Source organism: Triticum aestivum, chromosome 5B (genome assembly GCF_018294505.1).
Source record: "Triticum aestivum cultivar Chinese Spring chromosome 5B, IWGSC CS RefSeq v2.1, whole genome shotgun sequence".
Classification (NCBI taxonomy): Eukaryota; Viridiplantae; Streptophyta; class Magnoliopsida; order Poales; family Poaceae; genus Triticum; species Triticum aestivum.
The window spans coordinates 33,927,290-33,945,768 of NC_057807.1; the positions used below are offsets into that span (position 1 = coordinate 33,927,290).

The 18,479-nt window shown below is 44.3% G+C and overlaps 1 protein-coding gene across 1 annotated transcript in view; it reads right to left on the reverse strand.

Annotated features, from left to right (window-relative positions):
• Positions 1 to 14,995: 14,995 nt before the first annotated feature.
• The window catches only part of LOC123110242 (uncharacterized), a gene marked incomplete at its 5' end in the record, with an annotated part of 12,717 nt that continues 9,233 nt past the window's right edge, over positions 14,996 to 18,479 (reverse strand). The window contains 4 exon segments of the mRNA XM_044530717.1: positions 14,996 to 15,433; positions 15,696 to 15,764; positions 15,849 to 15,936; positions 16,040 to 16,117. Coding sequence (XP_044386652.1) covers positions 15,721 to 15,764; positions 15,849 to 15,936; positions 16,040 to 16,117 — 210 coding nt within the window. The 3' untranslated portion in view covers positions 14,996 to 15,433; positions 15,696 to 15,720.

Sequence of the window (18,479 nt, forward strand, 5' to 3'; positions counted from 1 at the left end):
CAGGCTAGTAACGGGCCAGAAGTAATCGAGGGCCGGAAAGGAGCCCAAGAATGTATGGGCCGTCAATAGGCTAAAAGCTAACACGGGCTGGAAACGGCCCATGTGAATTACGGGCCGTTAATGGGTACAAAGAAAATTATTGTTCATTATGGTCTAGAGTCACCGTGGGCCTCTAAAGGGCCTAAAGATACGAAGGCCTCATGTGGGCCGAGAGACATCATGGGCCATACATGGGACGAAAGTTAAATGGGCTGGTGTTATATTCGATAGCCCACATGACGTTGTTGGGCCAATTTCTGTTAGGGCCTAATGGGCCATGAGTTACCGGGTCATAAAATGGGCTATTTGCAAAGAGACCGTTAACAGGCTTTTCATGGGCCAACCTGTTAACTTTTGAACAAGTCAAATGGGCCGGCTTTGTAAGCTAAATGGGCCAATGGTGGGCCATAGCATGTGTCGACATATCATAGGCACCTATCTGACCCACTGACGAGCTGACACGTGTTTCGTCCGGCCAATAAGAATTTTATACGTGGAAATTTCCCATTGGTCCGGGCTGTTAACGGGTTATCGGATCCAAAACCTGACCCGATAGCTTAACAGAGTTCCGGTACGGTGGATGCCACGTGTCGGTCACCCTTGACGAAAGCACTTCTGTGACGCGCGATTTATCGTTATGGAAGTGGACACTTCCGTGATGATAACTTTGGTAATGTCATGGAACACTTCTACGACAGCACATGTATGACTATCTTGATTCTATCATAAAATCGTCATGGATGTACATGCACGATAGAAAATGCGACCTACTGTGACAAACACATATCATCACAGAAGTGTATTTTTTTTGTAGTGCCCCCTCCCCACGCAACGCTCACTGTTCATCCATAGGCAGCATCGATCGGCTTCAATTAGCAGTAGTAGCGAAGGAATCGCTCGATCGGGTTCAGTTAACAGCCATCGATCGATCGCTCGAGTTCAGTAACGTGTAGCCTGTAGTGCAATCGCTCGGGTTCAGTTAGAGCCCAATGCCTCGCTCGGATTCAATTAGAGCCAACGCCTCGCACACACGCGCGTACATGTACGAGAGAAACGCGCATCGCTCGGCCCCCGACCACCCACCGTAATCGGTACTCGCCGAAATTTTCCTCGCCCTTGCTTCTACCACGGTTTTTTCCGTCATGGACAGCCCAAAGAATGTCATGCGGCTGCTTCTCTGGCCCGCCCAGGACGAAAAGCCCATTTTCTGTCATGATTTTTTGTCATAGAAGTAGGAGCCCACCACATCTATGATGATACCGGGTTTTTTCACAATTATCGTCATAGAAGTGTCATAAGTATGGCAGAAAAAAATTTGTTCGGCCCAAAATGTTAGGGATGTGTCCTTTTTTGTAGTGTCCCCTCTGATGGCCTCCTCTCCCAAGGCCACGGATGACACCGAGGTGTAGTCCCGAAGGACCCCAGGCCAGGGAGAGACGTAGGAGGCCGTCAAAACGGTGCCAGAGGGTGAAACCTCGGCCGCCGGACACATGGGGGAGCAAACCCCCATGGATACTGGCGATGGGAGCCATATCCAATTCGGCCCTCAGCCAAATACAGTTCTGGAGACCTATACGGCTCCGGAATTAGGCAAGCAGCCCTTAAAAGAAGGAGGTGCGCCTATTCCACCGGTGACCTCTGTACAACCAGAAGCGTCGGACACTCTAATGGAAGCGTTGCGAAGTGCTTCCATTGTTGAGGAACACCGTACCCTTATGGGTACGGTGGTTGAGAAGATTCAGTCCGTGAAGAGCGGACTAACCGAAGCTTGCACCAGCCTTCTAACAGGCTTTGAGGTAAGCAACGCAATTATGTAAAAAGAATGTCATAGTATAGACAGTAGCCCCTGAGACTCTGTCCGGTGTTCGGAAAGAAAAACTGAACAAAGGATCAAATAATATTCGCATGAGACCAACCTGACATGTCTATATGAATAAGCAGGTGTCGCTGCTAACTGCGACCTCTCATGCTGTTGAGGTCTCCAGACTGAAGCAGAGTCTGGAGCGGACCGAGGAAGAGCTCGGCCGTGTGAAGAAACAGCTGGAAGACAACCAAGGTATGCAATAATTCAATAACCTTGTCCATATTCAGGAATGATGAATGATTTGTGCTGACTAAAGTGCCATGATATTTATTAGGAGCGGCGACCAAGGTGGAGACCGTTAAGAAGGCGCTGGCCGAGGCCAAGGAGAGAGCAGTCAAGGAACAAGTCGCCCGTGAAAAGCATGAGGCCAGGGTCGTTGAGGTCCAGCAGGAGCTCCAGGACGCCATGAAGAAATGTGAGTCCTTGGAGCATAACATTGCGGATCAAGAGTCTGAACTTGCCAAGGCCCGCCAAAGCACGCATGATGCCCAGGTTGAAGCCCAAGGCACCCTCCAGGAAGTACAGGAGGCCAAAAAAATTGCGGCGGGTAAGGCCTTTATTATGCAGAGCAAATATGTGAAGAAAAGGTTCCTCTTACTGACCCGGATTTGGAGTTCTCCAGGGGAGTTTGCGGATCTGCCGTGCAGCATTTCAGATGCTGCAGAATTTTTCTGAGCCGAAGAGGGGAGCTCCATGGAGAAGCTGTTTTGGTCGCAATACCTTGCGCCAGAACATCCGGTGCCCTTTAGCGACCAGCTAAAACAGCTGGTCGAACTGCATAGGGTGGCCAAACAAGCAATGAAGGATTTAATAATCTAGCTATGGCCTGCGAAGCCATACCCAGTAGCTACTTCGGACTCGTGAAGCGGCTGGTCAATGCCTGCCCTCAACTTGATGCCATCAAGCGGTTGTTCTGCATCGAAGGCGCGCAAATGGCCTTCGCCCGAGTCAAGATGCAGTGGGTGAAGATGGACGTCGTGAAGCTTGTGACCGAGGGACCGCCCGCGGGCCAAGAGCACTGCACGCCCGAGCAATAGTTTGAAGATGTCCTAAAGGGATCCCGCATTAGGGCGGAGCAATGTGCTAAGGATATTATATTTGAGTGAAATACATTCATGTTACCCTGTCATGTACTATGAAACAGAACCGTTATGTAATATAATGCATGTTATTTAAAATTTTACGTCCTGTGCGGCCGTTTTGTTAAATGTGAGAGTTGGCCAGTCGTCGGCTTCAGCCCCCACGTAGGAAGTACGGGGATGTTCAAGATGAATCTAAACACTCTTTACTCCAGAGTTTGGTCCTTAAAGGAGGAGTTTAGCACAACGAACTAGGTAATCGGACTATGCGGCTTTATCACCCTCACATAGCCATAGGAGTTTGACAATAGAAATATAGGCGCAGCCCCTAGTGTTCGTAAGTCTGAACTTGGGGTACTCTAAACACTTGATCGGATAAAAACCGATTCATCGCATAACGCGGAAAAATTGCAAAAGATTTGTGACCTCTCGAACAACTGACCGGCTCACGCCGCATCATGACAGTCCCTTTACTACCCTAGCCGATATAGCGCAACATAAGGTAGTAAGTGCTACGTCTCCAACGTATCAATAATTTATGAAGTATTCATGCAATTATATTATCCATCTAGGAAGTTTTATATGCTATTTTATATGATTTTTGGGACTAACCTATTAACCTAGAGCCCAGTGCCAGTTTCTGTTTTTTCCTTATTTTAGAGTTTTACAGAAAAGAAATACCAAACGGAGTCCAATTGGCGTGCCAATTTTTGATGAATTTTTATGGACCAAAAGAAGCCACATGAGTGCAAGAGTTGGGCCAGAAGAGTCCCAGGCTGCCCACGACGGTAGAGGGTGCGCCCTAGGGGGGGGCGCCCCCTGCCTCGTGGACAACACAGAGAACCCCCCCCCCCTGGTGTGAGACCTACGCCAAAAATTCCTATAAATACTGAAACATCCAGAAAATAACCTAGATCGGGAGTTCCGCCATCGTAAGCCTCTATAGCCACCAAAACCTAATCAGGACCCTGTTTCGGCACCCTGTCGGAGGGGGGATCCCTCACCGATGGCCATCTTCATCATCCTGGCGATCTCCATGACGAGGAGGGAGTAGTTCACCCTCGGGGCTGAGGGTATGTACCAGTAGCTATGTGTTTGATCTCTCTCTCTCTCTCTCTCTCTCTCTCTCTCGTGTTCTTGAGGTGATATGATCTTGATGTATCGCAAGATTTGCTATTATAGTTGGATCTTATGATGTTTCTCCCCCTCTACTCTCTTGTGATGAATTGAGTTTTCCCCTTGAAGTTATCTTGTTGGATTGAGTCTTTAAGGATTTGAGAATACTTGATGTATGTCTTGCCGTTCTTATCTGTGGTGACAATGGGATATTCATGTGATCCACTTGATGTATGTTTTGGTGATCGACTTGTGGGTTCAATGAACTTATGCATAGGGGTTGGCACACATTTTTGTCTTGACTCTCCGGTAGAAACTTTGGGGCACTCTTTGAAGTACTTTGTGTTGGTTGAATAGATGAATTTGAGATTGTGTGATGCATATCGTATAATCATACTCACGGATACTTGAGGTGACATTGGAGTATCTAGGTGACATTAGGGTTTTGGTTGATTTGTATCTTAAGGTGTTATTCTAGTATGAACTCTAGGATAGATTGAACGGAAATAATAGATTCGTGTTATTTTACTACGGACTCTTGAATAGACCGATCAGAAAGGATAACTTTGAGGTGGTTTTGTACCCTACAATAATCTCTTCGTTTGTTCTATGCTATTAGTGACTTTGGAGTGACTCTTTGTTGCATGTTGAGGGATTGTTTTATGACCCAATTATGTTATTATTGTTGAGAGAACTTGCACTAGTGAAAGTATGAACCTTAGGTCTTGTTTCCAAGCATTGCAATAGCGTCGCTCACTTTTATCACTTGTTACCTTGCTGTTTTTATATTTCCAGATTACAAATACTCATATATATCATCCATATTGCACTTGTATCACCATCTCTTCGCCGAACTAGTGCACCTATAAAATTTACCATTGTATTGGGTGTGTTGGGGACACAAGAGACTCTTTGTTATTTGGTTGCAGGGTTGTTTGAGAGAGACCATCTTCATCCTACGCCTCCCACGGATTGATAAACCTTAGGTCATCCACTTGAGGGAAATTTGCTACTGTCCTACAAACCTCTGCACTTGGAGGCCCAACAACATCTACAAGAAGAAAGTTGTGTAGTAGACATCAAGCTCTTTTCTGGCGTCGTTGCCAGGGAGGTGAGTGCTTGAAGGTATATATTTAGATCTTGCAATCAAACCTTTTTGTTTCTTGTTTTATCACTAGTTTAGTCTATAAAAGAAAACTACAAAAAATGGAAATGAGTTTGTCTCGTACGCTTCATCTCTTTAATATCTTTCGTGAGAATGATGGAAAGGAAAATTGTGCTCAAGTGCTAGAAGAAGAAGTCTATAAAATGTTTGGCACTAAATCTTTGAATGAAGAGCATGATTGCAACGTTATTAGTATGAATTCTTTGAATACCCACGATGCTAATGATATGCAAAGCCACAAGCTTGGGGATGCTATGTTTGATGAATATGATATTTTTTGTCCCCCAAGTTTTGATGAGCAAATTTATTATGATGAAAGCATGCCTTCTATTTATGATGATTATTGTGATGATACGTATGCCATAAAGAATAAACATAACCATGAAACTTTCCATCTTGATTTTAATTTTCCATTGGATTATGCTTCACATGATATTTATTTTGTTGAGTTTTCTCCCACTACTATTCATGAGAAGAAGTTTGCTTATGTGGAGAGTAGTAAAATTTCTATGCTTGTAGATCATGAAAAGAATGCTTTAGGTGCTGGTTATATTGTTGAATTCATTCATGATTCTACTGAAAACTATTTTGAGGGAGGAATATATGCTTGTAGGAATTGCAATAATATCAAGTTTCCTCTCTATGTGTTGAAAATCTTGAAGTTATGCTTGTTTTGCCTTCCTATGCTAGTTGATTATTGTTCGCATAAGTTGTTTGCTCACAAAATCCCTATGCATAGGAAGTGGGTTAGACTTAAATATGCTACTCATAATCTTCATGATGCTCTCTTTATGTTTCAATTCTTATCTTTTATGTGAGCATCATTGAAATCATCATGCCTAGCTAGGGGCGTTAAACGTTAGCGCTTGTTGGGAGGCAACCCAATTTTATTTTTGTTCCTTGCTTTTTGTTCTTGTTTAGTAATAAATAATTCATCTATCCTCTGTTTAGATGTGTTTTTATGTTTTAATTAGTGTTTGTGCCAAGTAGAACCTTTGGGAAGACTTGGGTGAAGTCTATGTGATCTTGATGTAAAAAACAGAAACTTTTGCACTCACGAGATTAGCTGCAATTTTTTACTGGAGAGTTCTTTTAGGTTGATTCTTTTTTAAGATTATTAATAGAAAAATTCCTCACGTGCACCAATTTATTGCAGAATTTTTGGAGTTACATAAGTATTCGAATGATACATATTACTACAGACTGTTCTGTTTTTGACAGATTCTGTTTTCTATGTGTTGTTTGCTTATTTTGATGAATCTATGAGTGTATCAGAGGGTATGAACCATAGAGAAGTTGGAATACAGTAGATATTACACCAATATGAATTTAGAATGAGTTGACAACAGTACCTAAGTGGTGGTTTTTTTTTCTTATACTAACGGAGCTTACGAGTTTTGTGTTGAGTTTTGTGTTGTGAAGTTTTCGAGTTTTGGGTAACGTTTCGATGGACTATGGAATAAGGAGTGGCAAGAACCTAAGCTTGGGGATGGCCAAGGCACCCCAAGGTAATATTCAAGGAAAACCAAGATCCTAAGCTTGGGGATGCCCCGGAAGGCATCCCCTCTTTCATCTTCGTTCATCGGTAACTTTACTTGGAGCTATATTTTTATTCACCACATGATATGTGTTTTGCTTGGAGCGTCATTTTATTTTGTTAGTATTTGCTTTCTGTTATTTAGGATAATGTTTTTCATCTATATTTTCAATAAAAATGTCAAGGATAGCCTTTACCAAGCTTATTTTGCAAGTATACATGTTGTTGTTTCAAAACAGAAAGTTTACTACTGTTGCAAAAACATTCCCTAGAAAAGTCAGAGAATGATATAATATTGAAACTTTTTGAATATTGAGCACTGATAAATTTTCTACAGTTTAGTATTTTTCTCATAATTTTTGGAGTTAGGGAAGTATGATGAATCTTGCATTCTTTACAGACTATACTGTTTTGGCAGATTGCTGTTATGTTTGCATTGTTTGCATATGTTTGCTTGTTTAATGATTCTATTTGAGGATATGAGTATTAAATATGCAGAGAAATTTAGTATGCAATGTTGAATAATAATTTTTGTGATTTGTTATAGTAGAAAATGATAAGGTTTTTGCATGGGTTTATACTAACTTATCTCACGAGTTCTTGTTCAGTTTGGTGTGGATGAAGCTTTCGAGATTTGGGAAACCGAGATATAAAAGGAATTAAGGAGACATAAAAGCTCAAGCTTGGGGATTCCAAGGCACCCCAAGATAATATTTCAATAAGTCTCAAGCATCTAAGCTTGGGGATGCCCCGATAGGCATCCCACCTTTCTTCTTCAACAATTAACGGTTAGTATCGGTTGAACCTAAGTTTTTGCTTCTTCACATGAGTTGTGCTATCCTTGAAATGTCATTTTGTTTTTTTTTTGCTTGATGTTTTAATAAAATACCAAGATCTGAAATTCTTAAATGTTAGAGAGTCTTCACATAGTTGCCCAATTATTTGACTACTCATCGATCTTCACTTATATCTTTTTGGAGTAGTTTGTCATTTACTCGTGTGCTTCACTTATATCCTATGAGTAAATGGTTGAATGAGTTGAATATCATAAATCTAAAATTATATATGTTTCATATGCTTACCCCATGGGGAGTAATTACTTCACATATAAGAAGTACATGTGGTAAATTTATTGAATGTTAGCAAACATTGTATTGGTCACTTGAACAATTCATGAAAGAATATTGAAGGAAGAGAGATTTCACATATAAATATACTATCTTGGACATCTTTTGTAATTGTGAGCACTCATTAAAATATGACATGCTAAAAGGATGATGTTGGACAAGGAAGACAACATAATGGGTAATGTTTTCCTATATCTGGAAAGTTATATTGTCTTGGATCATCCAACATGTTGAGCTTGCCTTTCCCTCTCATGCTAGCCAAATTCTTTGCACCAAGTAGAAATACTACTTGTGCTTCCAAACATCCCTTAAACTAGTTTTGCCATGATAGTCCACCGTACCTACCTATGGATTGAGTAAGATCCTTCAAGTAAGTTGTCATCGGTGCATGCAGTAAAAATTGCTCTCTAAATATGTATGATCTATTAGTGCGAAGAAAATAAGCTTTATACGAACTTGTGATAGGGAAGAAATAAAAGCGACAAACTGCATAATAAAGTCTTTATCACAAGCGGCAATACAAAGTGATGTTCTTTTGCATTAAGATTTTGTGCATCCAACCATAAAAGCGCATGACAACCTCTGCTTCCCTCTGCGAAGGGCCTATCTTTTACTTTTACCTTCTACCCTTATACAAGAGTCATGGTGATCATCACCTTTACTTTTTACACTTTTTCCTTTGGCAAGCATTTTGTGTTGGGGTGATCCAGATATATATATATCCACTTGGATGTAGGCGTTCATAAATTATTATTGTTGACATTACCCTTGAGGTAAAAGGTTGGGAGGCGAAACTATAAGCCCCTATCTTTCTCTGTGTTCGATTAAAACTTTGAACCCATAAATATCATGTGAGTGTTAGCAATTGTGAAAGATTAAATGATAGATGAGTATGTGGAGTTTGCTAAATCAAAGCTCTGACATATACCCTTCCTGAAAATAAGATGAATTGCAATTGTTTGATGACTGAGTAAGAAGTTTGCTAGTTTTCAAGAAAGTTTATGGTCTATGCTTTAACATGTGAATAGCTTGTTACTTGATCATGAGAAGTTTTACGAGATGAGCTACTGTTATGACATATAGTGATGCTAGAAAAGGTGATTGAAATTATCATTGATCAAACTTGTACACCTACTAGCATTCACACTTCATAAATTATTTCTTTTATCATTTACCTACTCGAGGATGAGCAGGAATTAAGCTTGGGGATGTTGATACGTCTCCAACGTATCTATAATTTATGAAGTACTCATGCTATTATATTATCCATCTAGGATGTTTTATATGCATTTATATGCTATTTTATATGATTTTTGGGACTAGGCTATTAACCTAGAGCCCAATGCCAGTTTCTGTTTTTTTCCTTGTTTTTGAGTTTTACAGAAAAGGAATGCCAAACGGAGTCCAATTGACGTGCCAATTTTTGACGAATTTTTATGGACCAAAAGAAGCCCCAGGAGTGCAAGAGTTGGGCCAGAAGAGTCCTGGACTGCCCACGAGGGTGGAGGGCGCGCCCTAGGGGGGAGCGCCCCCCTGCCTCGTGGACAGCCCGTAGACCCCCCCTGACGTGAGACCTATGCCAAAAATTCCTATAAATACTGAAACCTCCAGAAAATAACCTAGATCGGGAGTTCCGTTGCCGCAAGCCTCTGTAGCCACCAAAAACAAATCGGGACCCTGTTCCGGCACCCTGCCAGAGGGGGGATCCCTCACCGGCGCCCATCTTCATCATCCCGGCGATCTCCATGACAAGGAGGGAGTAGTTCACCCTCGGGGCTGAGGGTATGTACCCATAGCTATGTGTTTGATCTCCTTCTCTCGGGTTCTTGAGGTGATACGATCTTGATGTATCGCGAGCTTTGCTATTATAGTTGGATCTTATGATGTTTCTCCCCCTCTACTCTCTTGTGATGAATTGAGTTTTCCCCTTGAAGTTATCTTGTTGGATTGAGTCTTTAAGGATTTGAGAACACTTGATGTATGTCTTGCCATGCTTATTTGTGGTGACAATGGGATATTTACGTGATCCACTTGATGTATGTTTTGGTGATCAACTTGCGGGTTCAATGAACTTATGCATAGGGGTTGGCACACGTTTTCATCTTGACTCTCTGGTAGAAACTTTGGGGCACTCTTTGAAGTACTTTGTATTGGTTGAATAGATGAATCTGAGATTGTGTGATGCATATCATATAATCATACCCACGGATACTTGAGGTGACATTGGAGTATCTAGGTGACATTAGGGTTTTGGTTGATTTGTATCTTAAGGTGTTATTCTAGTATGAACTCTAGGATAGATTGAACGGAAAGAATAGCTTTGTATTATTTACTATGGACTCTTGAATAGATCGATCGGAAAGGATAACTTTGAGGTGGTTTCGTACCCTACAATAATCTCTTTGTTTGTTCTCCGCTATTAGTGACTTTGGAGTGACTCTTTCTTGCATGTTGAGGGATTGTTTTATGATCCAATTATGTTATTATTGTTGAGAGAACTTGCACTAGTGAAAGTATGAACCTTAGGTCATGTTTCCTAGCATTTCAATATCGTTTACACTCACTTTTATCGCTTGTTACCTTGCTATTTTTATATTTTCATATTACAAATACTCATATCTATTACCCATATCCCAGGACCATACAAACCCGTTACATGAAATGCCCCAAAGCCAAAGCAAGCCACCCCTGCAAGAAATAAATGAATTCCAAAGATCTTGGGCAAATCCAAAGAGGGTTTTCCCGTCCGCTCATCAGAGAATATTTCTAGGTCCCAATATACCCAATGCCAGATCGCTGCCAAGAAACAATATTGCACTTGTATCACCATCTCTTCGCCGAACTAGTGCACCTATACAATTTACCATTGTATTGGGTGTGTTGGGGACACAAGAGACTCTTTGTTATTTGGTTGCAGGGTTGTTTGAGAGAGACCATCTTCATCCTACGCCTCCCACGGATTGATAAACCTTAGGTCATCCACTTGAGGGAAATTTGCTACTGTCCTACAAACCTCTGCACTTGGAGGCCCAACAACGTCTACAAGAAGAAGGTTGGGTAGTAGACATCAGTAAGCATAGGAGCCAGGCAACCCAATTATTGACCAAAGACATGATTCGGAGCCAATACATATAATGCTATAAGTTCAGGGTGCCAAACTATACTGGAAAAAAAAGCGTTTGGACTTTGTTGCCGTATCATGGGGCGTAATGAAGCCCCTGGCGAATTTAAAGCGTACCAACGTGTATGGGTGCAATCGATAAGAATAACGAAATAAAATGAAAAAGCAAGTTAATGCCACATAAATTGGGCCGCAGACTATTTTTATTGTAATTTGATTGATACGTCAAAGCGTATTTGTAAATAGTGTGATAAACAATATAGCTGATTGACCTGCCAAGACGAGGGGGAGCTCCGTGCGAGTTCCGAAGACAGGTAGAATGATCATTGAGAAGAACATCTAGAGATTCCCGCATGCGTCCGTACTGCTTCCCGCCTTGGTCTGTGTATACCCTTTGAAAGGACCGACAATCAGGCCACCAGGAAAGGCCTGGAAAAAAGAATCCTGAAAAGAAAAAGGAAAAGTGAAAGTATGTGGGTCCACGGGAGGTTGAGTCATACTATGGACCATGATCTAATTGTGCCTCCGTCCATGCCCATGGTATTTTGAGTGCGAGTTATGTACGCGCGATACGAATGCCGCCATTTGGTCGGGGCTGGGACGGAGGACGAATTGCTAGTCAAGCTCTTGACGAGCTGGACTGTCCTGCTGCAGAGTAGTCCGGACTCGTTTGATAGTGTCCGGGAGCTTGGCCGCCGAATTAAAGTTCTGCCTGAAAAGGCCGCTCTGTGCTTCTGCTGCGAGGGCAGCGGTGTGCTCCTCGGTACGGAGGGAGCGTTCCGTGTTTCCGTTGACTGTTATGACACCGTGTGGTCCGAGCATCTTGGGCTTGAGATAAGCGTAGTGTGGCACCGCATTGAATCGAGCGAATGCGGTTCGTCCGAGCAGTGCGTGATAGCCACTGCAGAAGGGAACGATATCGAAGATCAACTCTTCGCTTCAGAAGTTATCCGGGGATCCGAAGACCACTTCCGGTGTGATTGAGCCCGTACAGCGGGCCTCTACACCTGGTATGACTCCTTTAAAGGTTGTTTTTGTGGGCTTGATTCTTGAGGGATCAATACCCATTTTGCGCACTGTATCCTGATAGAGCAGGTTCAGGCTGCTGCCACCGTCGACTCGTGTGAGATGGAATCCATCAATGATTGGGTTGAGGACCAGTGCTGTCGTGTGGGAGGCCCGCGCCTCCGGCACCGTCGCGGTAGCCGTCCGGACACGGCAGCGGGGCATACCAGGCCACCCCTGGCCCGGCCAGGCCCGAAAAGGGCCCGCTAAGCCCCACCGGCCACGCTGCAGCAAGCTGGCGTCGACGCCGCCAGCACCCTGCCGCTCATCGCCGCTCGCCACCGCCTCCTCGAGGCCACGCCGCCGCCACGCCTATCGTCGGCCCGCCCCAGCCCAGATGGGCCCGAAGGGCCCAGATCTGGGTCGGGCGGGCGCCGCCAACCTGCGCCGCCGCGCTGCCCTGCCGTCAACGGCGCCGCCGTCGCCCAGTGCTCGCCCCAGCCGCCACGCAGGACCGCCACCGCCTGAAGACACCGCCTGGAGCCGCTCCGTCCCGCGCCGGAGGAACCCTAGACTGGGAAGGGCCAGGGGCCGCCGCCACCAACGTCGCCCGGGCCAGGCCCGTGGCGGGCGCCGGCGACGGCGGAAGGGAGGAAGAGGAGAGAGGGAGGACGCGCGCGGGGAAGGAGGGGAGGCGCGGCGCCCGCTCGCGGGGGCGACGCGGTCGCTGTCGGGAGAGGACGCACTTCTACTCATATATCACCCTATATGACATGTGTCGCATCCATGTAACATCCGACCCGCTTCATATTGCCTTTTATGTACGTGTGGGCTCTAGTTGATCATGACCTTCTAGATCAGATGATAGAGAATATAGAACCGAATGCTAAAAGCTGGCTATTTATTATGCTCGATCGTTTGTCTCATGATGTGTTTGTGAGGATGACAGTGACGCTTTGGGCGATATGGACAGTGAGGAGGAAGCTCATACATGAGGGAATTAATTAGAGTCCTCTAAGTACTCATCTGTTCATTACAAACTTTATTTTAGAGTTGGGTCAGATTAATCAACACCATGCACATTATACTCCTGCAAGAAATCCAACATGAAAATTAATGTAGATGCGCCAGTTTCTCCACATGAAAATTTCGATATTGCAGCTGCAGTTTGCAGAAGCGAGCAAGCCGAGTTTTTGGGAGCTCCACTTTTTGTTATACATGGTCTTTCGGATCTATCTTCTCTTGAAGCAGTGGCTTGTCGAGAAGCTCTTTCTTTGGCAGAACATCTTGAACTACATCAGCTTCATATCGCATCGGATTGCAAGAATGTTATTAAACACATACATGAATCATCAGGTGGTGTCTATGGTGGAGTGATTAAGGATATAAAATCATGGTGCGGTACATCAGGTACTAGCTAGGTATGCACTTCCCTTAGATCATGTGCGACATATGTGGTCTCCGGTTGTTTCACCTGTTTTCGTGAACTTTTAATCAATAAAGTAAAGTAGGTTTTGCTCAAAAACAAAGGACAATGTTAACGCCCATACTTGTGATGGGAATCAAACCCGCCCACACGGCTTATAACACACAGACTGCACCATATCACCGCGTGCATGCATGTGAGAATTTTTTTGGGTTTTCAGTTTTTAAAATATTTTATCTCTTAAATGAAAAATCCCATTGAAGATCCGTTTTCACCATTAAATCCCTCGCGACGAGATCTTCGAAACTAGATCTCATATCAATATATTTCGACGAATTTTTTTGGGGTTAAAAGTTATCATGCCTATTGCGCATGAATTGCCATGATGTTTACACTGAAGTTGTCATGATATATTTCAGCTATTTTCTTTTACATTTAAAAGTAAATTTTGACATATTATAAAATGAGAAATTAAGAAACTAGACTTGTCATGAACCATAAACTAAAATTGTCATGATACACGCACTTAAAATTGCCATGGTTCATACAAAAAATAAATTGCATGGTCAAAGTACTGGAATTACCATCATCAAAAAACTAAAATTGCCAAGCTCTACAAACTAAAATTGCGAAATGACAACTTCAGTTTAAGCATCATGGCAACTACAGTGTAAACATCATGACAACTTTTAGGCAAAAAAATCGTCAAAACATATTAACATGGGGTCTAGTTTTGAGGATCTCGTCGAGACGAATTTAATGGTGAAACCGGATTTTTAATTCGATTTTTTAATTAAGAGATAAAACATTTTTAAGCCAAAAACCAAAAAAGTTTCTACTAATGTCATCTATTCATACGTGGCAAAATGAGTGGTGATAAAGGCATGTGGATGATATGCAAGATGCCACATGTGTGGGTGTTAGTTTTTTCAAAAAGAAAGAAAGTACGTGATTTTGTTTGTTGCGCTCACACTTATATTGTTGGGTTTGAAGCAAGGTTTTGATTTTCGGTTTGTGAAATTTTTTGCCCCAGGCGGAGATGACCAAAATTCGGGCATTTTCAAAAATTTCAACCAAAATTTGACCAAAAACTGTTTTTTCTCCGAAAGATACTTTTTTGCCCCAGGCTGAGATGGCCAGAAATGGGCCAAAATCCTTTTTTTTCGTCCAAAATTCAAAACACAGGTTTGAATGCGGTTCACTTGGCACACCAACATTACATAGGGTCCCCGGATTCGTTTTGTATCACTAACTACTACTCGTAGCCGGTGGCTAGTTTGCTCGACGAAGTGTCATGTGTTTCTCTGTGTTTGTTGTCCAATCCATACAAGGATGGCACCCGCTGGGTCATGACAAAGCTACCCCATACCCTTACCCATAGGCTTACCCATCACACGTACCCATACCCCATTGATGGATATAATTTTTTTTCCCACACCCGTAACCCGACGAGGTAAATGGGTACCCACGGGCAAGATATTGAGGTAAATCAGGCACTTCTCTGTCAGATCAGATGTGAGTCTCACAAACTAAAAATAATTAGTAGCCAATAATCCCTAAGTTATTCTGCTTCTGCAGTCTGAACATTACACTGGCATATATACTTACTGAACTACACTTGCATAGGGACAGGATGTGAGTTTCATAAGGCACAAAATAAGTACGGTAGTAGCCAGTAACATACTCCCTCCGGCCGGAAATACTTGTCATCAAAATAAATAAAAAGGGATGTATCTAGATGTATATTAGTTCTAAATACATCTCTTTTTATCCATTTTGATGACAAGTATTTGCGGACGGAGGGAGTACAAGGTTATGCTCTAAGCTAAGCTGCTTCCACGGTCCAAAGGCACCCACAATTTAAAGTTTTTGTCTGGGAACACACACACACAAGATTATGCCGAACTTGAATTTGCCAATGACTCGTCCATGAAGGCCAGCAGCGGGCAAGTACCTACACAAATAAAAAGACATTAAGGTTCGGTTAGATACAACTTTGAAGAGCATGCTTTGCCAGCGATCAGTGGTTAAATTTTGCCAGCTAAAAGATTGATCAAAATAGTGTGTTTTTTTTCCCCAATGCAAACAGAATGAGATAAGATAACAAATGATTTCTTCATGAAGTTGTTTACGGCACAGGACAATCTCCTATACAACCTTCGAATTTGAGTTAAAACATGTTGAATCTAAACTATGTTAAAAAGGAAGATGTTTACCTCTCTCAGGCCCAGCTCAAGAAACTTACGAGACTGGCATGGCTTCTTTTCGCATGATAGGGTAAGTGCCTACAACAAATAAAAACATCACAATTAGAGCAGATGTATCTTTGGCTCCTGCAAAAATATGACTTAAAATAGAGACATGTTTACCTTCCACAATGTCTTCTCCAAGATCCGATACAATTGCAGTCAAGTTTCTAGTTCTCCGGCGTTGTTTGATGGCATCAAATATTTTCACCTATAAAGCAATCCATAGAATTAACATACCGAAACATCTTTTTCATAGTGCTATGGTCGGCATGAATTAAGTTATTCATAGTTACAATATAGAATTAACTTACGGAGACATCTTTTTCAGCATATAACTCTTTTCGTTGATCAAAATGATCCCAGCATATGTCTATCAGCATCTGCTCCAACTGGCGAAATTGCGAAAGTCAAGAGTGTCACATAAGAAATATAGAGAATATACCCTACAACCAAGTGTACTAACCCTCGCACCTCTCCCTCTCCCTCACACAAATTTCATATGTGGAGTAAAAAGGAACGGAGGGAGTACTATCAAATGAACGACAGGTATGTATACACTTGTCATTATCAACAGAGTATCCTATACTTGGTGATGGTGATGCATATGCATACTCCTTTCTTGAATTAATAGTACATATACCAGATACTCCAGCTAGATGTACAATTCTATATATTTACACCCTGAGTAATATATACTCTTTGTAAATCTTAGCTACATGATACATATGTGCCAATCACAAAACATACACTTGTCATGGCCAACCATAGGTGGGGCCATCATTATGGTGCAGGGCTAGGGCACAACAGCCTGCAGCCTGATACTTCTCGTTACTAGAATTGTTGAGATAGGAAAGATCCGGAGTTTGTTAGGCAAGGTTCAGAGTTTTGTTAGGAATGGGTCTGATCCAACTTGGGGATCAAGTAGATGTTGTCCATATATTGGACAGTTGTGTAAGCCTTAAAAGGCATCAATCAAATAAAACCAGAGAACAGGGGTTCACTTACACCAAGCCTCTCGCCCACCTCTCTCTTCATGCTACGACATAACAGGCCTCTCGCGACTAAGCTCTCCGGAGCTTGGGTCGTGAAAACTTGGTAATGGAGCAGTCTTTCTTGGGTACGCGTTGTCGGTGGCCGATGTTCGAGGCAATGGCTCCTTTTCAAAAGGAAGCCATCGATGGGGCACCGAAGGGCATGAAGCAAGATATTGCTAGCATTCAGAAGCAAGGGCCGGCAAACAGCCTAGCCGTCAACGAGCTGTAGCAAGATGGCACCGGTAGTCTCCCGTCAACACGGGAAGGACAATCTTGGCCTTGTTGCCAAGGTCAACGACAAAGACGATGACTCGCAGGGGACTCTTAGGTTTGGCAAATTGACAGTTCCCAGTCTTTGATGGTCGGAAGACGCACTTCCCTGGTTGACTCGAGTAAAGTGGGTTTTTTAAGGGCAGTGTTAGACTGTATAGCTTCTATGCACGGGTACGTATATTGTAACATTGTACACACTCATTATATATATGTGATAGGCCACCCCTAGAGGGTTGTGCCGGTTCCCCCAAACCTATTGTCTCACATGGTATCAGACTAGGTCAAAACACGCTTCCGCCTCAAAACCCTACACCGACACCGCCGCCGCCGCCACCCCCGTTCCGATCGCGCCTCCGCCGCCATGACGAGCGCCGCCGCCTCCGGCTTTACCGCCGCCGGGTTCCTGCCAGCCTCTCTCGCGGCTCTCCTTTCTCGGCCGCTGGATGCCGCCGCGGTCCAATCGCCAATCGGGACCAGGAGCATCGGCTCCCTTTTCGCCACTCAACCTTTGGCTGCCTCATCGCCAGGGCACGCGCTGACGGTTCACACCGCTGCCCCATCGCCCGCCTCTCTCGCCGCCGCCGTCCTGCCTCCTCCGGTGGTGGAGCCCGCGTCGGCCTTGATGGCCGGGCTCTCTGCCTCAGGCCCGGCGCCGGTGCACTCCGCTCCTGCGGCGTCCGCGTCCCTCACCGCGTCCACGATGGTGCCCCCTACCTCCACGACGTATCCGCCTCAGGCAGCCTACTCCACGGGCTCGCTCCCGCCGCCGCCGTTTCACTTCGGCAATCTCATCACCATCAAGTTGTCGTCGGACAACTACATCTTCTGGCGTGCGCAGGTCCTTCCGCTCCTTGGGAGCCACTACCTGCTTGGCTACGTCGACGGCTCCCTCCCCTGTCCCCCTGCGCTGGTGGATAGCGTGCACGGCCCGGTCTATAATCCGGCACACCGTGTTTGGACAGGGCAGGATCAGGCGAACCTCTCCTCCATCCAGGGGTCGCTCATCCCGGCTGTTGCCGGACTCGTTGTCTTCGCCAAGACGTCTCATGAGGCATGGACCATCCTCGAGCGCTCGTTCGCGGCGCAGTCGCAGGCCCGTGTCTCTGCGCTCCGTCATCAACTTGGCGAGTATGAGAAGCTTGACTCCACGGCCACCGAGTTCTACAACAAGGTCAAGGGCCTTGCCGACACGTTGGCATCCATCAGACAGCCGCTCACCGACTCCGAGTTCAATTCCTTCATCGTCAACGACCTTGATGAGGAGTATGATGCCTTGGTCGAGATCATCAACGAGCGGGGCAACTCGACTCCCATGATGGCGCATCAGGTCTTCTCCCGACTCCTCCTCACTGAGCAGCGAGTCGAGTCGCGCCGCTCCAAGAGCAGCCACGGGTCTCTCTCTGGAAACGCCGCCACCAAGGGTGGCCGCAACCCCTCTTCGTCC